Source organism: Diorhabda carinulata, chromosome X (genome assembly GCF_026250575.1).
Source record: "Diorhabda carinulata isolate Delta chromosome X, icDioCari1.1, whole genome shotgun sequence".
In the NCBI taxonomy this organism is placed as follows: Eukaryota; Metazoa; Arthropoda; class Insecta; order Coleoptera; family Chrysomelidae; genus Diorhabda; species Diorhabda carinulata.
The window spans coordinates 18,580,724-18,598,191 of NC_079472.1; the positions used below are offsets into that span (position 1 = coordinate 18,580,724).

The following is a 17,468-nucleotide window of genomic DNA, read 5'->3' on the forward strand; positions in this document are numbered from 1 at the left end:
ATTTTCCAAGATTCTATACAACTTGCTCCTCCCATTTGTTGTTCAATATCTTTGCATCTAGTTTGCATTTGGTCATTTTTCTCTCTTTTAGTCAACCTCTCAACTTCCTAAGTTTTCATTTTGTATTTTTGTTGATCTTCTTGTGATTTTGTGTGAAACCATTTCTCATGGAGATTCTTCTTCTCCTAAATTTGTTTTTTTACTTTGTCGATTCTTCTATTTCTCCTTGTGCTGCAAATGCAGCCTCTTTTTTAAGGTGTTCTTCATCCGTATGTATTATTGTTATATTATCGTATTCGAATTCAGTCAATTTTTGATCTAGTCTGTGCTGGTGTAGTGTTTTTATTGTCTAGTCTCGAATTCAAATTTATCCCTGTTTAGTTTGATTGGTTCTATATCTGTTGAATATTTCCCTTATTAATAGTTTGTGGTCATCATTTATTACCTTTGTACCATTTTTTTTAAAACCACTAGACGCTCTTAGCAATTGTCGTTTTAGAAATAATAGATCGGTTAATACCTCCAGATGTTATTGTAAATTTCCTTCCTCGGCTCTTCTTTGTTCCAATTATATTTGCTTTTGAAACTACCAGAAGCAGAAGATATTCTAAAACAGTAACCTGTATATTCCTTCAGCTCCGGCAGGTTCAGAAGCCCAGTCATCATGGAGAGGATTCTCCCAAACGTATTTATACCATCTGGGCTCTCAGTGCATTTATAACTTAAATGTTTCAGAAAAAAACGTCCATAAAAGATATATTGGCTCACATCAACCCTATTTTTAATCAGCACCCTGGACTATATCATGGAAAACATACTGCTTGAGGTATGCAGTATGTCCTATACTTTAGATTTCGCCTTTAGATAAATCAATCTATAAGAGAAATCAAAAGTATAGAATTCCACAAAAACAGGGATACACTCAAGTTTCCTTTAACGTTTTCTATACCATTTGAGAAAGTTATAATATGCAATATCATATTACTGAACCGATTTTTTCAAACGTAACTCTTTTGTACCTTTTTCAATCAATATCAACAGGTCTAATAATTCATCATTACCATTACTCATTAAACGAGATGAATATGAAAACAGCATGAGGAATTTTTAATAAAAAGCATGAATTGTAAACAATATTGTTTGTTGGTTAAATCAACATCAATTAAACTAAAAACTTTGTGTGATATTTGTGTTGAAAGTAATTTTTTTCTCTACGTGAAATTCCATACGAGTTTAAATTTAAATAAATCCCAGTTAAGGGTTTTTGGATTTACCGTTGCCATTTTTGTTAAATATGGATTATCTTTTGTATTTATTAAATTATCTAAATCGTTCATAAAAATTTCAATATTCAAAATCAATAAATTATCCCTTCCTTACTCAACAAGTTGACAAGGATAGAGTAAAAGGAATAATTAGAGAAATAAGGAGACTTGGCACTTCAGTAATTTGAAGTCCTGTCCCTCGATGAACGTAGATTTCGTGCTGTAGTATTAAAATACTAGCCGGTTTTTCTATTCGCACTATGCGACCGCACGAATCCTACTGACTGCGCCAATTATATTTTCGAAAATTTATTTTTAAAAATTTATCAAACTCAAAATTGCAATATTACTACAAAGTTGAATGAATTGTAGTTAATTCGCTTGTGAAATTAATTCTGTTCATTCTACGTTGTAAAAATATTGTAATTTTGATTTTAATAAATTTTTAAAAATAAATTTTCGGACATCGAAAATATAACTCACGCTTCGTTCTTTTCGCAAATTTTTCAGTCACAAAATAAAACGTTCCTTTTAACAGCTATGTTTTTTTAATAAAAAAATGCCATTCTTATTAATAATTATTGTTTATTAATCATTATTCTACACATTCGTCGACAATACATCGAGTTTCACAAACTTTTTGATAATAATAAGAAGAATCCTTTCTTGTTCTTATTCTGTTTGGATCATTCATATCTACATAAACCAAGCCGAATTTTTGCCTAAAAAGTATACACCAGATAAAGTTTATTTTAAAAAAAGTTAGTGATATAGAGAATTTTTTATACCGTGCAGATGAAAAGTTCTAGAATAAAAATTTGGCTATTAATTTGTAGCTTATTTCAGTTCCGACAATCCCTTATTAAGCATTTGTTGTTATAAATTAACAATTACACACAAAATAAATGAAATCACCTCATTGAGCGATGAACAGAAAAATCCATAGAGTATTACAAACCGACGTTTTTTTTTTCAAGCTCCTTAATATTTATACGTTATCTATCTATGTACTTTGTTCTCTCTCCATTTTCTCATCAAAGTATTTATTTATCTTTGTCCTTGTTTTTGTTTTCGAACCAACTGAAGATAAACATAGTTTTCACACAGTAGAAAAATCCAAAATGAGAATCACAGTTGATGAAGAAGTAGACGACATTCACAACAAAAGAAGAACCAAACACACGACTCGATAACGTGAAATATGGTTTCTAGATGATCAATGATGGTTAGTAAACAATTAAAACAACTTCTAGAGGTGTAGACGATAAGAGGAATAGTTATACTTACGTGTATCCGCTCATCCATTCAAAATTATCTATCAAACTCCAAACATTATAACCGAATACTTTCACCCCATCGTAATCCATAGCATCTTTTACGTTACTCAAGTATTCCTAAAATTGTTAGTTGATTATTCATAAGTGTTTGGAAATCCTTATTTTAATCGATAAATTTTTGTCGCAGTACATACAAGTTTTGAGATGTACTTTTTAGTCTATTTTTATCAAAACGAATCGTTTTTTTTTATCTGGCGGTGAGTTTCCTGAAACAAGTCGTATCACAACAAACATCTTCTCTTCAATAACCAATTTTTTGCCTCGTCTGCAATGCTCCACGCTAATATTTGTCATAAATTCATCATGAAGGTTTTCTCTCGCACATCTTTCATAATTTTTTTACTTACTATCACTTTCGTTTTATATTTGTCTTTAATATCTTTTTCGGAATAATTTGTCTGGTTTCTTTCCTATGATAATCAGTTCGAAATAATATGTAAAAATTAATTCCTCGACTACTTATGTCTTCATCAAATTGTACATATTATTTTAAACTGATTTTCATAAAAAAAGGTACGTAAAGTCAAGAGCAATTAAGTGTTGTGAAATGGAACGCAACTGGACTAGTTTCTTCTTAAGTCTGACGTTTCTGTACTGTTAGGTTGTAGCCACGCTTTTCATAAAATAAAACCTTTGTGATAATAAACAGTACATTTAATTCCGTACTACAACTACGCAATATTCTTTTATGATAGCAGAGCGTGGTTCCGAAGTGGTACCGTTGGTGAAATATCAAAACATCAATCAGAAAAATTGTCGCTGCAATTTGAATTTGAGGTTAAACAAAAAGGTTCACGTCTACAGTTGAAAATTACATATTTCTGATGAAATCCTGCAAGATGGTTTCAAATATGTTTAATTTAGAGAAACCGGTTGGAAGAGAAAACTTCGCGACATGGAAATTCAGTATGAAGACCTATGGTGCTGTGTCGAACGATGATAAACCTGTAGATGCAAGTAAAGACGTGAAAACGAAGTCAAAGCTGATATTGTTGTTGGATCCATAAAATTACGAACATGTTCAGAAATGCAAAACTGCAAAACAAGTACGGGAAAATTTACGAAGGGCATTTGATGACAATGGCTTAACCGGAGGAGTAGGTCTACATAAAGATCTGATAAATACTACACTGGAGTCGAGCTATAGTGTCAATGTCATGGCTTGGCTTGATGAGTGGCTTGGCACTTTGATGTTAGCAGGCTTACCAGAGGAGTATAAGTCTATGATAATGGGGTTAGAGAGCTCTGGTATTCTGATGCAGTTAAATCTAAACTCATTCAAGAGATTGATATATCAAAGTCAACCGCTTCCTACATAAACACCAAGAAAACAAGAAATAGTCCCCAAAGAGACCCAGATGCTTCAATTGTAATAAGAGTGGTCATTTTGCTAAATATTGTAAACAGCAAAGAAACAATCTGCAAGCAAAGCAGAGAGCTCCAGTTTTGTAGCAGCATTTTCAGCGACCATCAAGGAAAACATCAAAGATGATGAATGGTTTAGCTGTGAAGAAAGTTGATTGTGTAAACATACATATAAGCCAAGATAATGTGATACAAGTCAGTAATATTTTGGAAAATGGGCATAAGGTCACATTTCATAACATGGGATGTGAAATTCAAAATGGTGTGCACTGCAACATTGAACAACAAGTTATACATCTTGGATACCAGTAAAGAAATGGATCATATAATTTAAAATTCTCAAAATTGTCATAATGCTGAACTGTTGCGAATGGGCAATTTGAATATTTCAGATATGAAGAAGCTGCCTGGTTGTATAGATGGTATGACTCTGAGTCAGGAGCTAAGTAATGTCACATGCACTCATTGTATGGAAGGTAGGCAAGCAAATGTTGGTTCTAAAGCTAATACATTCCGACTTGTGTGGCCCTATGGAAAATACATCATTTGGAGGTATGAAATACTTTATTACTTACATTGATGACTTCACAGTAATGTTCCATGTATTTTTTCTCAAAGACAAGTTGAATATTCTTTTAAAAAATATATAAGAAGATCCAAGAAATTAAAAGTTTTAAAAAAGTTTAACTTACTCGTAAATAATTTGTTCTGATTGGATCATCCAATTGACCTGTAGCATCGGAGTATCCATTTTCTGTTATTAACATATCTGGATCAAAATACTCATTTTTCAACCATTTCAGTAATTTTCTTATTCCCCAAGGTACAATCTACAACAAAAAAGTCTCCAAGTTATAACTTGATCTCTGTAAGAGAGAACTGGAGAGAACTCTCCAAAAAAAAGTAATAGAATATCTAGAAGTTTCGTTACAGATCTAAAATATTAACTACGTAAAGTTATTTTCCTCAATTATCACATTTCCTTTTAAGACCAAGACGAACAAACTGTACTGCACCTAATCAAAGCTGGAGTCCTCCCAAGATAGTTTATTTGGTCCACTATTTTGGCACAAGACACGAACATCTTAACAAATCATATCATCACAAATACTACAAAATATCTTCAGAATAGAAATGTAGCTATAACATTTGCATAGTAATTAATATAAACAAATCGACTCAAACATTTATATATCTTAGAATCAGTTAACCCACAAGGAAGTTGCAAAACACCTAAGTATCTTGACAGTATATTTACTTGGAGACAACATATAATCACCAAAAGGAAGCAGCTGGATTTACGGCATACAATTGTAACATAGAAATAATTGATAGGTTTCAATACAAAGTACTGCGCTGTATAGTAAAACCTCTCTGGAATGCATTTATTGCTACAGGGCCAAAGGTTATCGATTGCCCTTGACTATGGTTTATAAGTCAAATAATGGATATTTTACGTACAAGTCATATTGCTTGGAAATAAATGGGAGTTGAAAAAGAACTAAGAGGAATGCCCACAAGCATTTATGAAGATGGTAACAGCATGATTATCGAATTCGAGTAGCGAATTTGCTTAGCTATAGAATACAATTTTGATCTTCAAGTATTTATGAAACATAAGGTACCTTCAACCACGGTGACGCTGCCGATGGCCAATCATCTGGTTGATAAGTGTAAACTCCAGTATCTTTGGTTGTATCCGGTTGTCCGATTTCAGGTTCTGGAATAGCTCTTACCATACTTGTAGTATAGGTGTTAAGGGAGAAAAAATCGTTTGTTCCTTTTATATATTCAATTTCTTCTGCTGTAAATTCTGGAAGACGTGACTGATTGTAACCCTCCAATTTGCTTCTGTACGCTATGCGAGTTTTCATTATTTCGGGCCAGTCGCCGTAATATAATGGGTGAGCAAAAAATCCCCACTAGAAAAATCACATTTTAATAAATCGTAAAATTTGAGGCAAAAACACACCATACTTCAGAGTTCGGAAGGATTTTTCGTCTTAAAATTTTCAAGATCAATTTCAAGATATGCTAGATACTTTTGAAATAAACCTCGTATACACACTTTAAATGGAATTTTTTTATAAATATGTTTTTTAATTTCGGTTTTAAATCGATTTCTCATAGGAATAATTATTGGAGTAATCAAATTACTTTGGACACTTACACTAAATTGCAACATAGTTTCAGCGGCGGTTATATCTTCGGTACTATTTGTTTCTGGTTCATACCAATTTAAATTTAGTACCATTGAAAGTTTACCTAAAATTTTAAGTGCAAAAATAGATTATTCTTTTAAGAAACGGATCTTTTGAAATAAGAATTCCCAAAATGGAATATATCGAGAACTTGAAGTCGAAATGAGCTTCCCAGGTGTCGAAAATAATTGTGGTAATCATCTAGATGTAAAAAATTAACACAAATTGTCATTTGTGTTACGAGTTTCCAGTTTTTATAAGATTTACTGATCTGTGCAATAATTTGATTTTCAAAAATAATCAATAATGCCACATCCACATCCGATTTTTTAATATATACAAGTTTGTACTCGAAGTTCTTTTGAAATTTGAAATCATTTGAAGGCTAAATAATAACACAAGCATCTGCTAATTTATTTTAAGAGATCACAAACTGATTACAAAGTTAAATAAAATGATTGAAAAAGAATTTAATAAGCGCCTACTAACCACATATTTCTATAATAACAAAAAACGTTGCAATATATCATTTTTTCCAATTACTTGAGAAAAGATGTTCAGTTACCTGTGCCCTTTTTTTTAATTAGATAACAAAGTTTTTGAAAAGAATTTACAAATAATCAACGAAATCTTTATTTGGTTAGGTTAGTCTGTATAGGTCGCTGGCCTCCAAGAAACTCTCGCTTAGCATGGTTTTTAAATCTGTAATGACATTTTTAAAAGATCTATTTGGAGCACAGAAACGGAAACTCTTGTGAAATTTGTACTATAGTCTATTTCAGAAAGGTATAGTGTAATAAAATGGAGAATTTCGTCCACTTCTCCTTTGGCACACTATTTTCAGTGTTTATGAATGGATAACAATAGGTTAAACCCATATATTGACCCCAACCCGGGTGGTACTACCTGTACTTGATAAAAAGAAGGAATTTTACCTGTACAATGAAATCTATGCCAAACTATAAAAGTGGCTCAAATATTCGTTGGACCACTCTGTGGTCCCTTTGCATACCTAATGAGGTTTTATTACTCTATACCTTTCTGAAATAAACTATAAAAACCTAGCATAATTAAATAGAAACGTGTAACTGAGCGTCATAAGGTAGCTAATGCAAGGTTGTAGCAGCTTGTGTACGTTGGAATCGAACCATCACTTTAGAACGTATGATCAGTTCTTATTCAGGAACACAATACGGCGTAGACTTAATGGAACCAATTAGCAATCTACGATACCAGAAAGGGTACCAAGTTACTTCCCAGACTTAGCTTTTAGCTAAGTGGCGCTTTCTTTGTTCGGTCGAAACCAAATTAAGTTTAATTGGTGATAATCGGAGCGGTTAGAAAGACTATCAGTTGCCAGAGAAGTCTTTCCATATGAAAGAGGAATAATATAATGTTTTGAGGAGACATAATGCATAGTCCCATTCCAAATACCATATAAGGGATAGAAATGTTCTAAACATTATTGAGCAAATTTCTTATCCCCTTTGGAATGAAACTGGAACAAATTTCATTTTCATGGATGACAATGCTAGGTCCCATCGCACGGAATGTGTACAAAATGCGCTAGACATTCATAATATTCAGATCTCGCCGTAGCAAGCAAATTCGTTAGGCATGAATCCCATTCAGAACATGTGGGATTTGGTGTCACGAGCACTCTTTAACAGAATTAATCGTCCTACTACTCTATTGGAGTTCATACTCTCGGACCAAAAAGGATGGAGTTATATCCCTTTGAAGTCCTTATTGTTTCCATGAATCGGTACTCTAAAACAGAGTACATACTAAATATCCATAGAGTGATCTTATTGTAGATTTCATATTCTGATGTTCATATTTGGATTGTAATCATATAGACTTTTTGGCTTAAAATAAAAGTGTCTCACTCTAACAAGCATAAGGGGCTCAAGAATGTGTGTATTATATACATATATTTTAAAAGATAATCAAACCTTCCTTTTTGGAACACATCACCTTATCCTAATATAATTGAAATTTAAATTCCTTTTTCCCCATTAACAACAATCAATTATAGAAACGTAAATGTTGTTGTTGTCTCAGCCATCTCAATCAAATCTACTGAAAAATTTGACAACACTGTAAACACCACCAAAATATTGGTCATATTAAATTCTAATACTCACATTGTATCAAGAATACTAAGTTCAACTTACTGAACACACTATTCACTGCTATAACTACACAAATACACAGTCTGACATACGTTTCGATAACCGATATATCTTCTTCAGAGACCAAAAGTTAACTTTAATTATTGAGACGCGTATCAGACAATGTAATCGCGAGTGTTGATTTAGTTGTAGCAGTAAACAGTGTGTTCAGTACGAATATCACCAGCGGTTTTAGAAATTCCAACTTAGTACTAACTTTACCTTGTTGTGTAGCTCTAAATTCCTCATTGTACATATGCCAAATTTTGGCGTGTGCTTTTAGTAAATTAGCAGCGCAGTTATAGGCTTTTTCCGCTCCATCCCATATACAAACTTCGTAAGGTTCGTTAAAGGTAAACCAATATTTAACATCGTCTCCGAATTCTTTAAAAGCGACTCTAGCAAAATCTGTTATCCAATCGGGAAAAGAGGGACTGTAATAACCACCTATATCGTCAAGTACTTGAGGAAGATCTCCGTGAATAATCGTGATTAACGGTTCGATGTTGTTCGCTTTTAATTCAGCTATCAAATTTTTGTAATAACCAACGCCAAGCGGATTGATGTAATCGTCGAAACCTTGAATAGAAATGTTACTTGTAAAAATTGAATTCCACATTATACTGTTGATCAATTGATATTTATCCTAACGTCGCTAACAGTGAACATAATGCTATGTTTACACGCTTGCCGAGACTTGGCTCGAAGCTTGCGTGTGTTTCATATAAGCGAGCTGTGCGGGCAAACACGGCAGACGTGGTGGTGAAGTTATATTCTTTATAAAAGCCATACTATTGTCATTAGACCCAATACTCATCATCGATACGTCGCAAGCGCTTACCACCTGTGTTCAAAAACTGACGGTTTATCAAGCTTGTAACCTCATTAGAACATTCTACATATAAGTCATTCCAGTTCATTCTGTCAATTACTTCACCTGTCAGTACGTAAGATATGAATTACGAAAATTTAAATATTTTTGTTTTCCTACTGTCTTTAGATTTGAAAATAAAATGTCTACTGGTCGATTAGATTACTCTGTTCAAATGTTTTTAACAAATCTTAAATACGAGTATTTTTATCAACAATGTCGCGACCTAAAACATCGAATTTTCCCCAACGAAGCTAAGGAACAATGAAAAAACCCACTTCGGCTTCAATTGAATGGCTGACTGATCGAAATGTCTTGAAATTTCACACATAGTTTTTGGAAAGTTGCTAGTTTAAAAACATCATATAGAATTCACGGCAGCGCCATCAGTGTGTCAGTCACACGACTTATTGAGCTTTTTTCGTCTATCTTATCGACTAGAAGAAGAGTTATTTGTCATGTGAGCCTTTTATAATTCTCAATTATTTCATCTTCCTTTTTTGTACCTATTTCTAAACTACCATCGGTTGATAACTATTTAGGAAATCGTAAAATGGTTCTGGTCCAATAATGGGGCTCACTTCTACCTGTTTTGCTAACTGATAATAAAGTTCATTTGATTATTTATTTCGACTGCGTTGTGTAACAATTTGTATGTCTATGCGAACCTGTTTTTATCATGTTTGTAAAATACGAAGTTCTTTCAGTCTCGATAGCATTTTTGAAGTAGCCATTCATAAAAATGATTCTAATCTACGTTTTCTGAAAATTTCGCTCAATAACTGAAAGGTTTTGCCGGTTCACGTGCACACTTTCGTAAAGTCAACAGGAATATTAATATTTGTAGAAGCTTTCTGGAAAACCACTGATAGGACTTCAACTGGCGACATTTACTTAGTCTTGTTATTTATCCGTTGATAACAAATCTTCATTAAAACCAACAATAGGATTATAGTATTTAGCTGATTTATTGAAATTAAGAGTCGAAAGATAACTATGAAAAGAAGAAGAATAGTTAGGTTAGATTAACTACGTAGCTGAATAAATGAATTGGAAACAGACCATATAACAAAGATGAAGCGCCTTTTTCCTATGATGGGAGAGCTCGTAACTGGATTTGGATAAAGTTCCATCAAATGGACAGCTAAGTTGCCAGATTTAACTTCTATTGATATTTTAGTGGGGGTTATTTGAAAGGCAAAGTTGTGCTACATCACTCGAAACCCTTTAAGGAAGAATCGTGACGGGAAGATGATCAAAGAATACGCTAAATCATCGCGTGAATGCTAGAAGTGGACATTTTGAACAGTAAATTCGTTGAAATTTATTTTTTCAGAAAGAGAATTTTTTGTGTTACATAGATAATGAAATCTTAATAAGAGCATAGGAATATTGTGTAATCTGTCAATATCTTACTTTGTTTTAATACAGGGAAGAAAAATATTTTTATTTCTTAGTGCTTGTATCAACGGGTCAAAATAAAATTTAGATCACACCTGTACCTCTAAAAATTTACAGAAAACATTTAATATCTGGATAACGATAAGGTTTAGGTATAGGAAAGTATACATGAATTTTCTACCCCTGAATGCATTAAAATAGAAAAAACCGGGAGGTTCTATTTAAAAAAATAATTTTATTCTATTTAAAGAAATTTTATATTTATGACTTTAAACTTTGAACACTTTTTATACACACTCTGTAGAAAATGAAGAAATTTTCAACATAGATTCAAATACGTCTGACCTTGTTAAAAGCAAACGAACAGAAACCATTTTCATATCTTTAAGGGAGTTCTCGTAAAAAAATAATTTATTCAAAAAATATGCATATTTCGAAAAAAGTTTTTAGACAAAAGTACTAAAATTCAACTTAGATTTCAAAAATGTATTAATATACAAGGTATTCTATTTAAAATAACAAAGTTACAGTCGCGGTAGAACCGAAAATATTTTAGTTAAAAAGATCGTGTTCGAAAACACGAACGTAGAAATTTTCATGATTTTACTATAAATATTTTGCCACATACAGATAGTTTAAACTCTTCGTAGGACACTCTGTATAGGTTAAAATAGCTAAAATGACGTTAGGATAAATATCAATTTAATATAGTATATATATTTTTTACCATTCGGTAATATCCTTGGCCACGATATAGAAAACCTGTAATGATTGACACCGATTGCTTTTAGAAGAGCGACGTCTTCTTTGTATTTATGATAAGAGTCACAGGCAATATCTGCCGTACTGTTATCTGAGATTACGGAAGGAACTATATGATTCCTTGTATCCCAAACACTTGGAGATTTTCCATCTTCATTCCATGCGCCTAGAAAAACATATCATTTTTTTAAACCGCCTTCATATATTGAAGTATATCTGTTAGATCGATGCTATTCCAATTTTGTGGTTATTTAGATGATCCTTTGATAGCTGAAAAGATTTTTATGATAATAAGGATATAATTACCTTCTATCTGAAATGCGGCCGTTGCACAACCAAAAAAAAAATCTGATGGGAACTTTTTATTATTAAGTTCAGACAAACTGAAAAAAAACATCGAGTTGTTTATTAATTTTTATTGAAATTGAAGATATAACCCGAATAAAACTTTTAATTCCGAATACTTTTTGTAAACTCGTGATCAAATACCCTCTAATCAAAAAAAGTAAAAGTAAAAATATAATTTAAATAATCAAATTTTAAAAAAGTTAATAAAACAAATTTAATTAAAATATGAACGAGTTATTATAGAAGTAAATTAAATTAGAGTCTTCCCTCCTAATTACCTTCTAATATTGTACTAAATCGACTCAGTGATATGATAATAAAACAAACATATAATATTTAGTTTATTGTTCTGTTGACAGCTCATTTTTAGTATAAACAAAAAAGTGTATGTTACGCCATCTCTTTCTTAACTGAGAAAAAATATTGCAGGATACTGTAAAATAATATTTACTTCTCTTCGGCTGTAAAATGTGCCCGTAGACTGGAAGTTGCAACGTCAATTTTTTATCAATCTTTCAAAAATTATTAAACAAAAAACTAATTTTAAATCGGAAGATGCCTAAAATCAAAAACATTATTTCTCAAATGCCTGTAAGTCCGGTTCTGCTTACTAGACTTTTATTAAACTGAATTTTTTGTAAAAGAATTTTTGTACAGCAATACTAGAGAGCGTTGTCTCATATATTTTAAATATTGGGGTACTTAACTTTGTGAATTACCGATTATCGTATATTCCCGCCCCTCAATTGGGTAAATTTTGAAAAATGTTATTTCTGATTAGGCATGGCGATCTGAAATTGATTAATTGAAGAATCGATTCTTCGAATCAAATAAATCGATTTTTTAAATCGATATGTTGTACTAAACCGATTCAGTGAATCGATATTACACCCTTGAAACTCGACATCCGATTTTGTTTCTTTTAGTATATCTTATAGAAGCTGTAATATATGAGGTCTGGCTATTAAATAACGTGACCGCGCGCGTAAGCGACGTCCTAGACGGGTGGGGTGAAACACGAGTAATCCGTTTGGTGTCTTGATATCTTCTCTATGCTCCCCCCAAAACGAAATTATGTGTGACGAAAAACAGGAGTAACGTATCAATCTCAAATTTTTCTTTAAATTGAAAAAAACTGAATGCTATAAATTGTTACAAGATGCCTATGGGGAAAAATCTCTATCTCGTGCGCGTGTTTTTGAGTGGTGTAAGTGCTTTAGTGAGGGCCGAGAGAGCAAATCAAAATTCAATGCAATGATGATCCTTTTTTTGTCATTAATGGTATCGTGATGATTGAATGGGTTCCAGAAGGTTAGACTATCAACTAGACTTACTATTTGTCAATTTTGGTAACACTGTGAGAACGCGTTCGTAAAAAACGGCCCGGTTTTACATCAGGACAATGCACCTGCTCAAAACGCGCTATCTGTGAAGCAGTATTTGGTCAGTAAACACACTACAGTACTCGATCAACCGCCATACTCACCAGATTTGGCACCGTACGACTTTTTTTATTTCTGAAGCTAAAATCTGCTTTGAAGGTTACCCGATTTGAGTCGATGGAAGCGGTAAAGCAAGGGGGAGGTGGCGAGGGGAAGGGAGTATATTGAAGGGGAGCATTCGAATGTAGAATAATTTTTATAATAAAACGCTTTTTCGTCTCGTTATTCAATAGCCCAGACCTCGTAATCCATTGATGAGATATGATCGACGGTTTTTTAAGTTGCCCACCTGGTATATATAATATAATGTATTGCTATTCCCAGTCACTCAGTTTCAACAAAATTCATTCCACTTAAATCGGGAAGAAAGTAGCATCGTAGCGTAGGAAGGAAAATATGTTTTACTATCAAAAGGTTTTAGCCTAATTCAAAAAATTGAATTCATTCAAGAAAAAAAATTTTTGTGATTCTAATTATATAAAATTTATGTACCGAAAAAAATTAAACGCTCTATTTTACATACCTCAAATTGAGAAGGCACAAAAATAAGATAAGTCTCAACCAAATCATGATTACTAAAATCATTCAGAAAATTAGCAAAAAACTTTATATGTTGATTGAAGTATATCTTATCGAACCACTTATTAATTAACATATCGCATTTTTTTAGATTTTTCCGATCAATTTAAAAAAATTTTTAAGTACCAACTTGATATATTTGAATATTGATAATCTTGATAATCTACTAAACAATTAAATATAAATGCGAAATAAACTCTCGAAATTGTGGAGGATTTCCAAAAAAGTTTTTGAACCGAAAAACAATCTCACAAAATATATTTTTTAAGATACCATGTAGATATTCTCATGGACTACATACACATTTACATAATCTCTTTATTATTTCAACTTCTTCGATTTCTTCCTGGTTCTCTTCCTCGTACTACACACTCCGCCATTGGTGACATTCAGGCGTCAGTCGGCGTTGTGCTACAGCCACGTAAACATGTCCACCATTATTGATGCTCCCGCAAAGTTTGATTCTTTTTCTACAGGCTGAATGCTATAGTGCTGTAGAAATCCATCGGAGAATGAGTCGCGTGTATGGGTAAAACTTCATGAATTATGGTGTCGAAAGTTTAAAGATGGCCGTAATGATGTGCATAATGAACGGTGGCAAGGACGCAAATCTATCGTTTCAGATGACCTGGTTTAACGAGTTGACTGCTTTGTCTACGGAATTTCCAGAAGTTTCAAGGCCTGTTTGATACTCTATTGTTATTCAACAACGGCAACTATCTTTGAAGAGGGTATTTGTCCACAGATATGAAAAATGTCTAAATCTCTTCAGTGATTAAGTCCAAAAATTAATCTTGGTAAGTGTACCTATCTTTTGGTAATAAAATTATGGTTTTTCATGATCTGGATTGTTTTTCATAAAGTTGGCAACGTAGCAAATACGGATATTTGGAACCTTTCTCATCTTTATTAATCATTTTTGGTAATTACTATTATTGTTAATTGTTTCGTACTGTTCATTCACTCAAACGTAAATAGCTTCTTTCAAGAATTTGCTGTATATCGGAGGTAGTAAATCAAAGGCAAAATTTGTACACACGTGAGCAAAAAAATCGACTCAAGTCGCAGCTCACGGTCAAAAGTCTCTAGCAAAAATCTGTAACCCCCATAATTTTTTTAACAATGAATATTAGTGTTCCCTCCAATCACCCTAATAACAGCTTCCAATCGCTTTTTTATGGATCGAATAAATTTCTTTACTCGATCTGGTTCGATGCTATCACAATCTAGTGCACGATTTCTAGCCTGAATGTTTCTCTTAAGTACATCCCATAAATGCTCGATAGGATTCAAGTCCGGGCTACGCGCTAGCCAATCCACATCGGCAACTTAGACATCCTGTAAATACTGCCGTACGGAGTCTGCAGTATGAGGACGGGCATTGTCCTGCATTAGGAAAAAGTTTTCGCCCAAGAAACTGATATATGGAACTATGTGATTCCCTAAAATTTCTTTTATGTATCAGTTCGCCGATTATATTGTTCCATTGAAATGTCTGCCCAAACAATCCAGGAACCTCCTACAGAAGCCACGTTTTATGCAACAATGCGCGAATCTTTCTCCAGGGCTTCTATAGATTCGACCTTTTCTATTGCTACCATACAAGCACACTCTGCCTAAGTCTGACAAGAGAACGAGGCCCAAGCAAATCGTAGACAGGCTGCTCAGTGGCCTGGGGTTATTTTGGGGCCAGGAACTGGCCTTATTGGCTACTCTGAAAAACCAGACACTCAAATTTCATTCAATTGTGGAGTTTATTGGATGTTAATAAAAATTTAACATAATTTGTTCGTATATTTGAACTACTATCGATAATCACAACTGTCAAAATATATAAGTAACAAATTTCTAATGAAAATAATACATTCTCATTTACTAAATGCATTCGATACCGGTGAATTTCAAATAATTCTAAAATAAATTTGTCAAATTTCATGACACTACATAATTTCTAAGCTACGTTCTTACATATTTGGATGCAACTCCTCATGCAATTCATTTTTCCATATCAATCATAGCAAATATCAATAGATTATTTCGTTTTATATTAAACGATTATTAATGTCAAAAAAGTTCCATTAACAATGGTAGTACTCTTAATCGGGGCAGTGTAGGGTCTCTTAACAATTCAAGTGCCAAGAGATTTTTAGTAAAACTTCCTTCCTGTCCAAGATGTTTTTATTATCTTATCTTCATAATTTTGGGTTATTTATACTTAAAATTTGTAATTTTATAATTTTTTTACCCAGAAGTACAACAACAAAGCTACTCGCCGGTGTGTTCGAACAATTAGAAACAGGTTTCCATAAATTAATCAACGCCAGCGCATATTCTTTTGTACGGTTTCATATACAAAATGAACTTGGGAAGTGACAAGTAGTGTTTTGTATGGTCTCATTACAACTGAAATTTGTTATAAAATGAGTAACTGTTCCAAAAGAATTTTGCAATTACCTTCGCATAAAAAACAACAAGAATTGGACCGTAATTAATTAATTTCTGTTTCGTATTCAGTATAATACTTGATTTTGAAAAGGATCCTACCCAAATAAAAAAAATGAGGTTATCACATCTTTACAAATTGACAACATATTATTTCTCTTTTTTTTTTTCATGGCCTATGTTCACTAGGTGATTATTCAAATGATCCTAGAATAATTCCCTGGACGAACCAATATTCAGTCCGTCGAGGGGTAGTGAAACTAATTAACATGACTATAACATTTCCTGACCTCGACGTCTAAACGTCCTAGACTTTCAGGTGGAAGTTCAATTAGTGATGAACTAGTTCAAGAAGTCAACATGCAACTGTATTCTAAAAGTAAAAATAAAAACAAAAGTGCAATGTGTTGCTCCACCAACTGCAGTAGCGCTACCGCGGCTGCAGAAGTGGAATCGGCTCTTATTGGAATTGAGTAACTAATTACTTTACGTAATTTATCAACATCAATTGGGAGGCCATTGGAAATCACTTGGAAAATTTTTAGGTGGAATGACAAGCTACATTACAAGAATATAATCTGAAGGAATATTATATGGCTGGGTTACATAGGAATGGTACGAACAACTCACAGTGCCCAGGAGACCGGCTGTAAACAATATCATAGATGAAATTCTCCATAACTATTAAGCAATTTATACCTCCGAAAAAACGTTTTGCATCAATGTGACCATGTTTTAAACAATATAATCGATAAAACAGCATTAAGCTTTTTAAGTTGTGTAGTGAACTATACTTGGAATCTATCCTTTGATGCAGGAAACGAGAAAAAAGACGGTATATGATCAGTGTCCTCCAGCATTATCCTAAACTTAGCGAATGATCTTCTAGGTTGTGGTGACTGATAATTTTGTTACACAAATCTACAGATTGCTCATATATTTTTGAACAATTAAATGCATTGCTCCGGAACTATCGAGGAAAAAACTAAAAAAGCTCGAGAGGATGATAGAGGAATATGTATCCTAAAATGACACGATAAGAGGGACGTTTTAGTGTTAAAAACTCATCATTAAACAAAAAAGGCACAAGTTCAGAGACGTGGGCGTCATTTGGTTATAATAGATTATAACGGCGGTAAAAGTTCAATAGATCCAATGTCAGGCTGAGAAAAAGAATTCGGTGGTATAAGTACAATATCTATAATCGTCTTTCGATACGCAGTCGAAGGTTCGGGGGAAATGAGCAAAACGAAAAGCGCATGAAAATAGGAGGTATTGTAA

The 17,468-nt window shown here is 33.0% G+C and overlaps 1 protein-coding gene across 1 annotated transcript; it reads right to left on the reverse strand.

The window, feature by feature from the left end:
• Positions 1-1,830: 1,830 nt before the first annotated feature.
• LOC130901769 (myrosinase 1-like) lies at positions 1,831-13,783 on the reverse strand. Its single transcript, XM_057813356.1, has 9 exons — positions 13,690-13,783; positions 11,683-11,759; positions 11,342-11,542; positions 8,565-8,921; positions 6,138-6,232; positions 5,593-5,889; positions 4,660-4,797; positions 2,553-2,659; positions 1,831-1,987 (listed from the first exon to the last, which is right to left on the reverse strand). Exons 1-9 carry the CDS (start codon positions 13,749-13,751, stop codon positions 1,861-1,863), a joined length of 1,461 nt encoding a protein of 486 aa, XP_057669339.1. The 5' UTR covers positions 13,752-13,783; the 3' UTR covers positions 1,831-1,860.
• Between the last annotated feature and the right edge of the window lie 3,685 nt (positions 13,784-17,468).

Excerpts from the sequence above, each read along its gene's own strand:
- LOC130901769 (XM_057813356.1), bottom strand. The coding sequence starts at position 13,751 with ATGATTTTAGTAATCATGATTTGGTTGAGACTTATCTTATTTTTGTGC. Across the intron at positions 11,543-11,682 it reads GGCCGCATTTCAGATAGAAG|GCGCATGGAATGAAGATGGA; the intron begins GTAATTATATCC and ends ATGTTTTTCTAG. Across the intron at positions 5,890-6,137 it reads AAACTATGTTGCAATTTAGT|TGGGGATTTTTTGCTCACCC; the intron begins GTAAGTGTCCAA and ends TGATTTTTCTAG.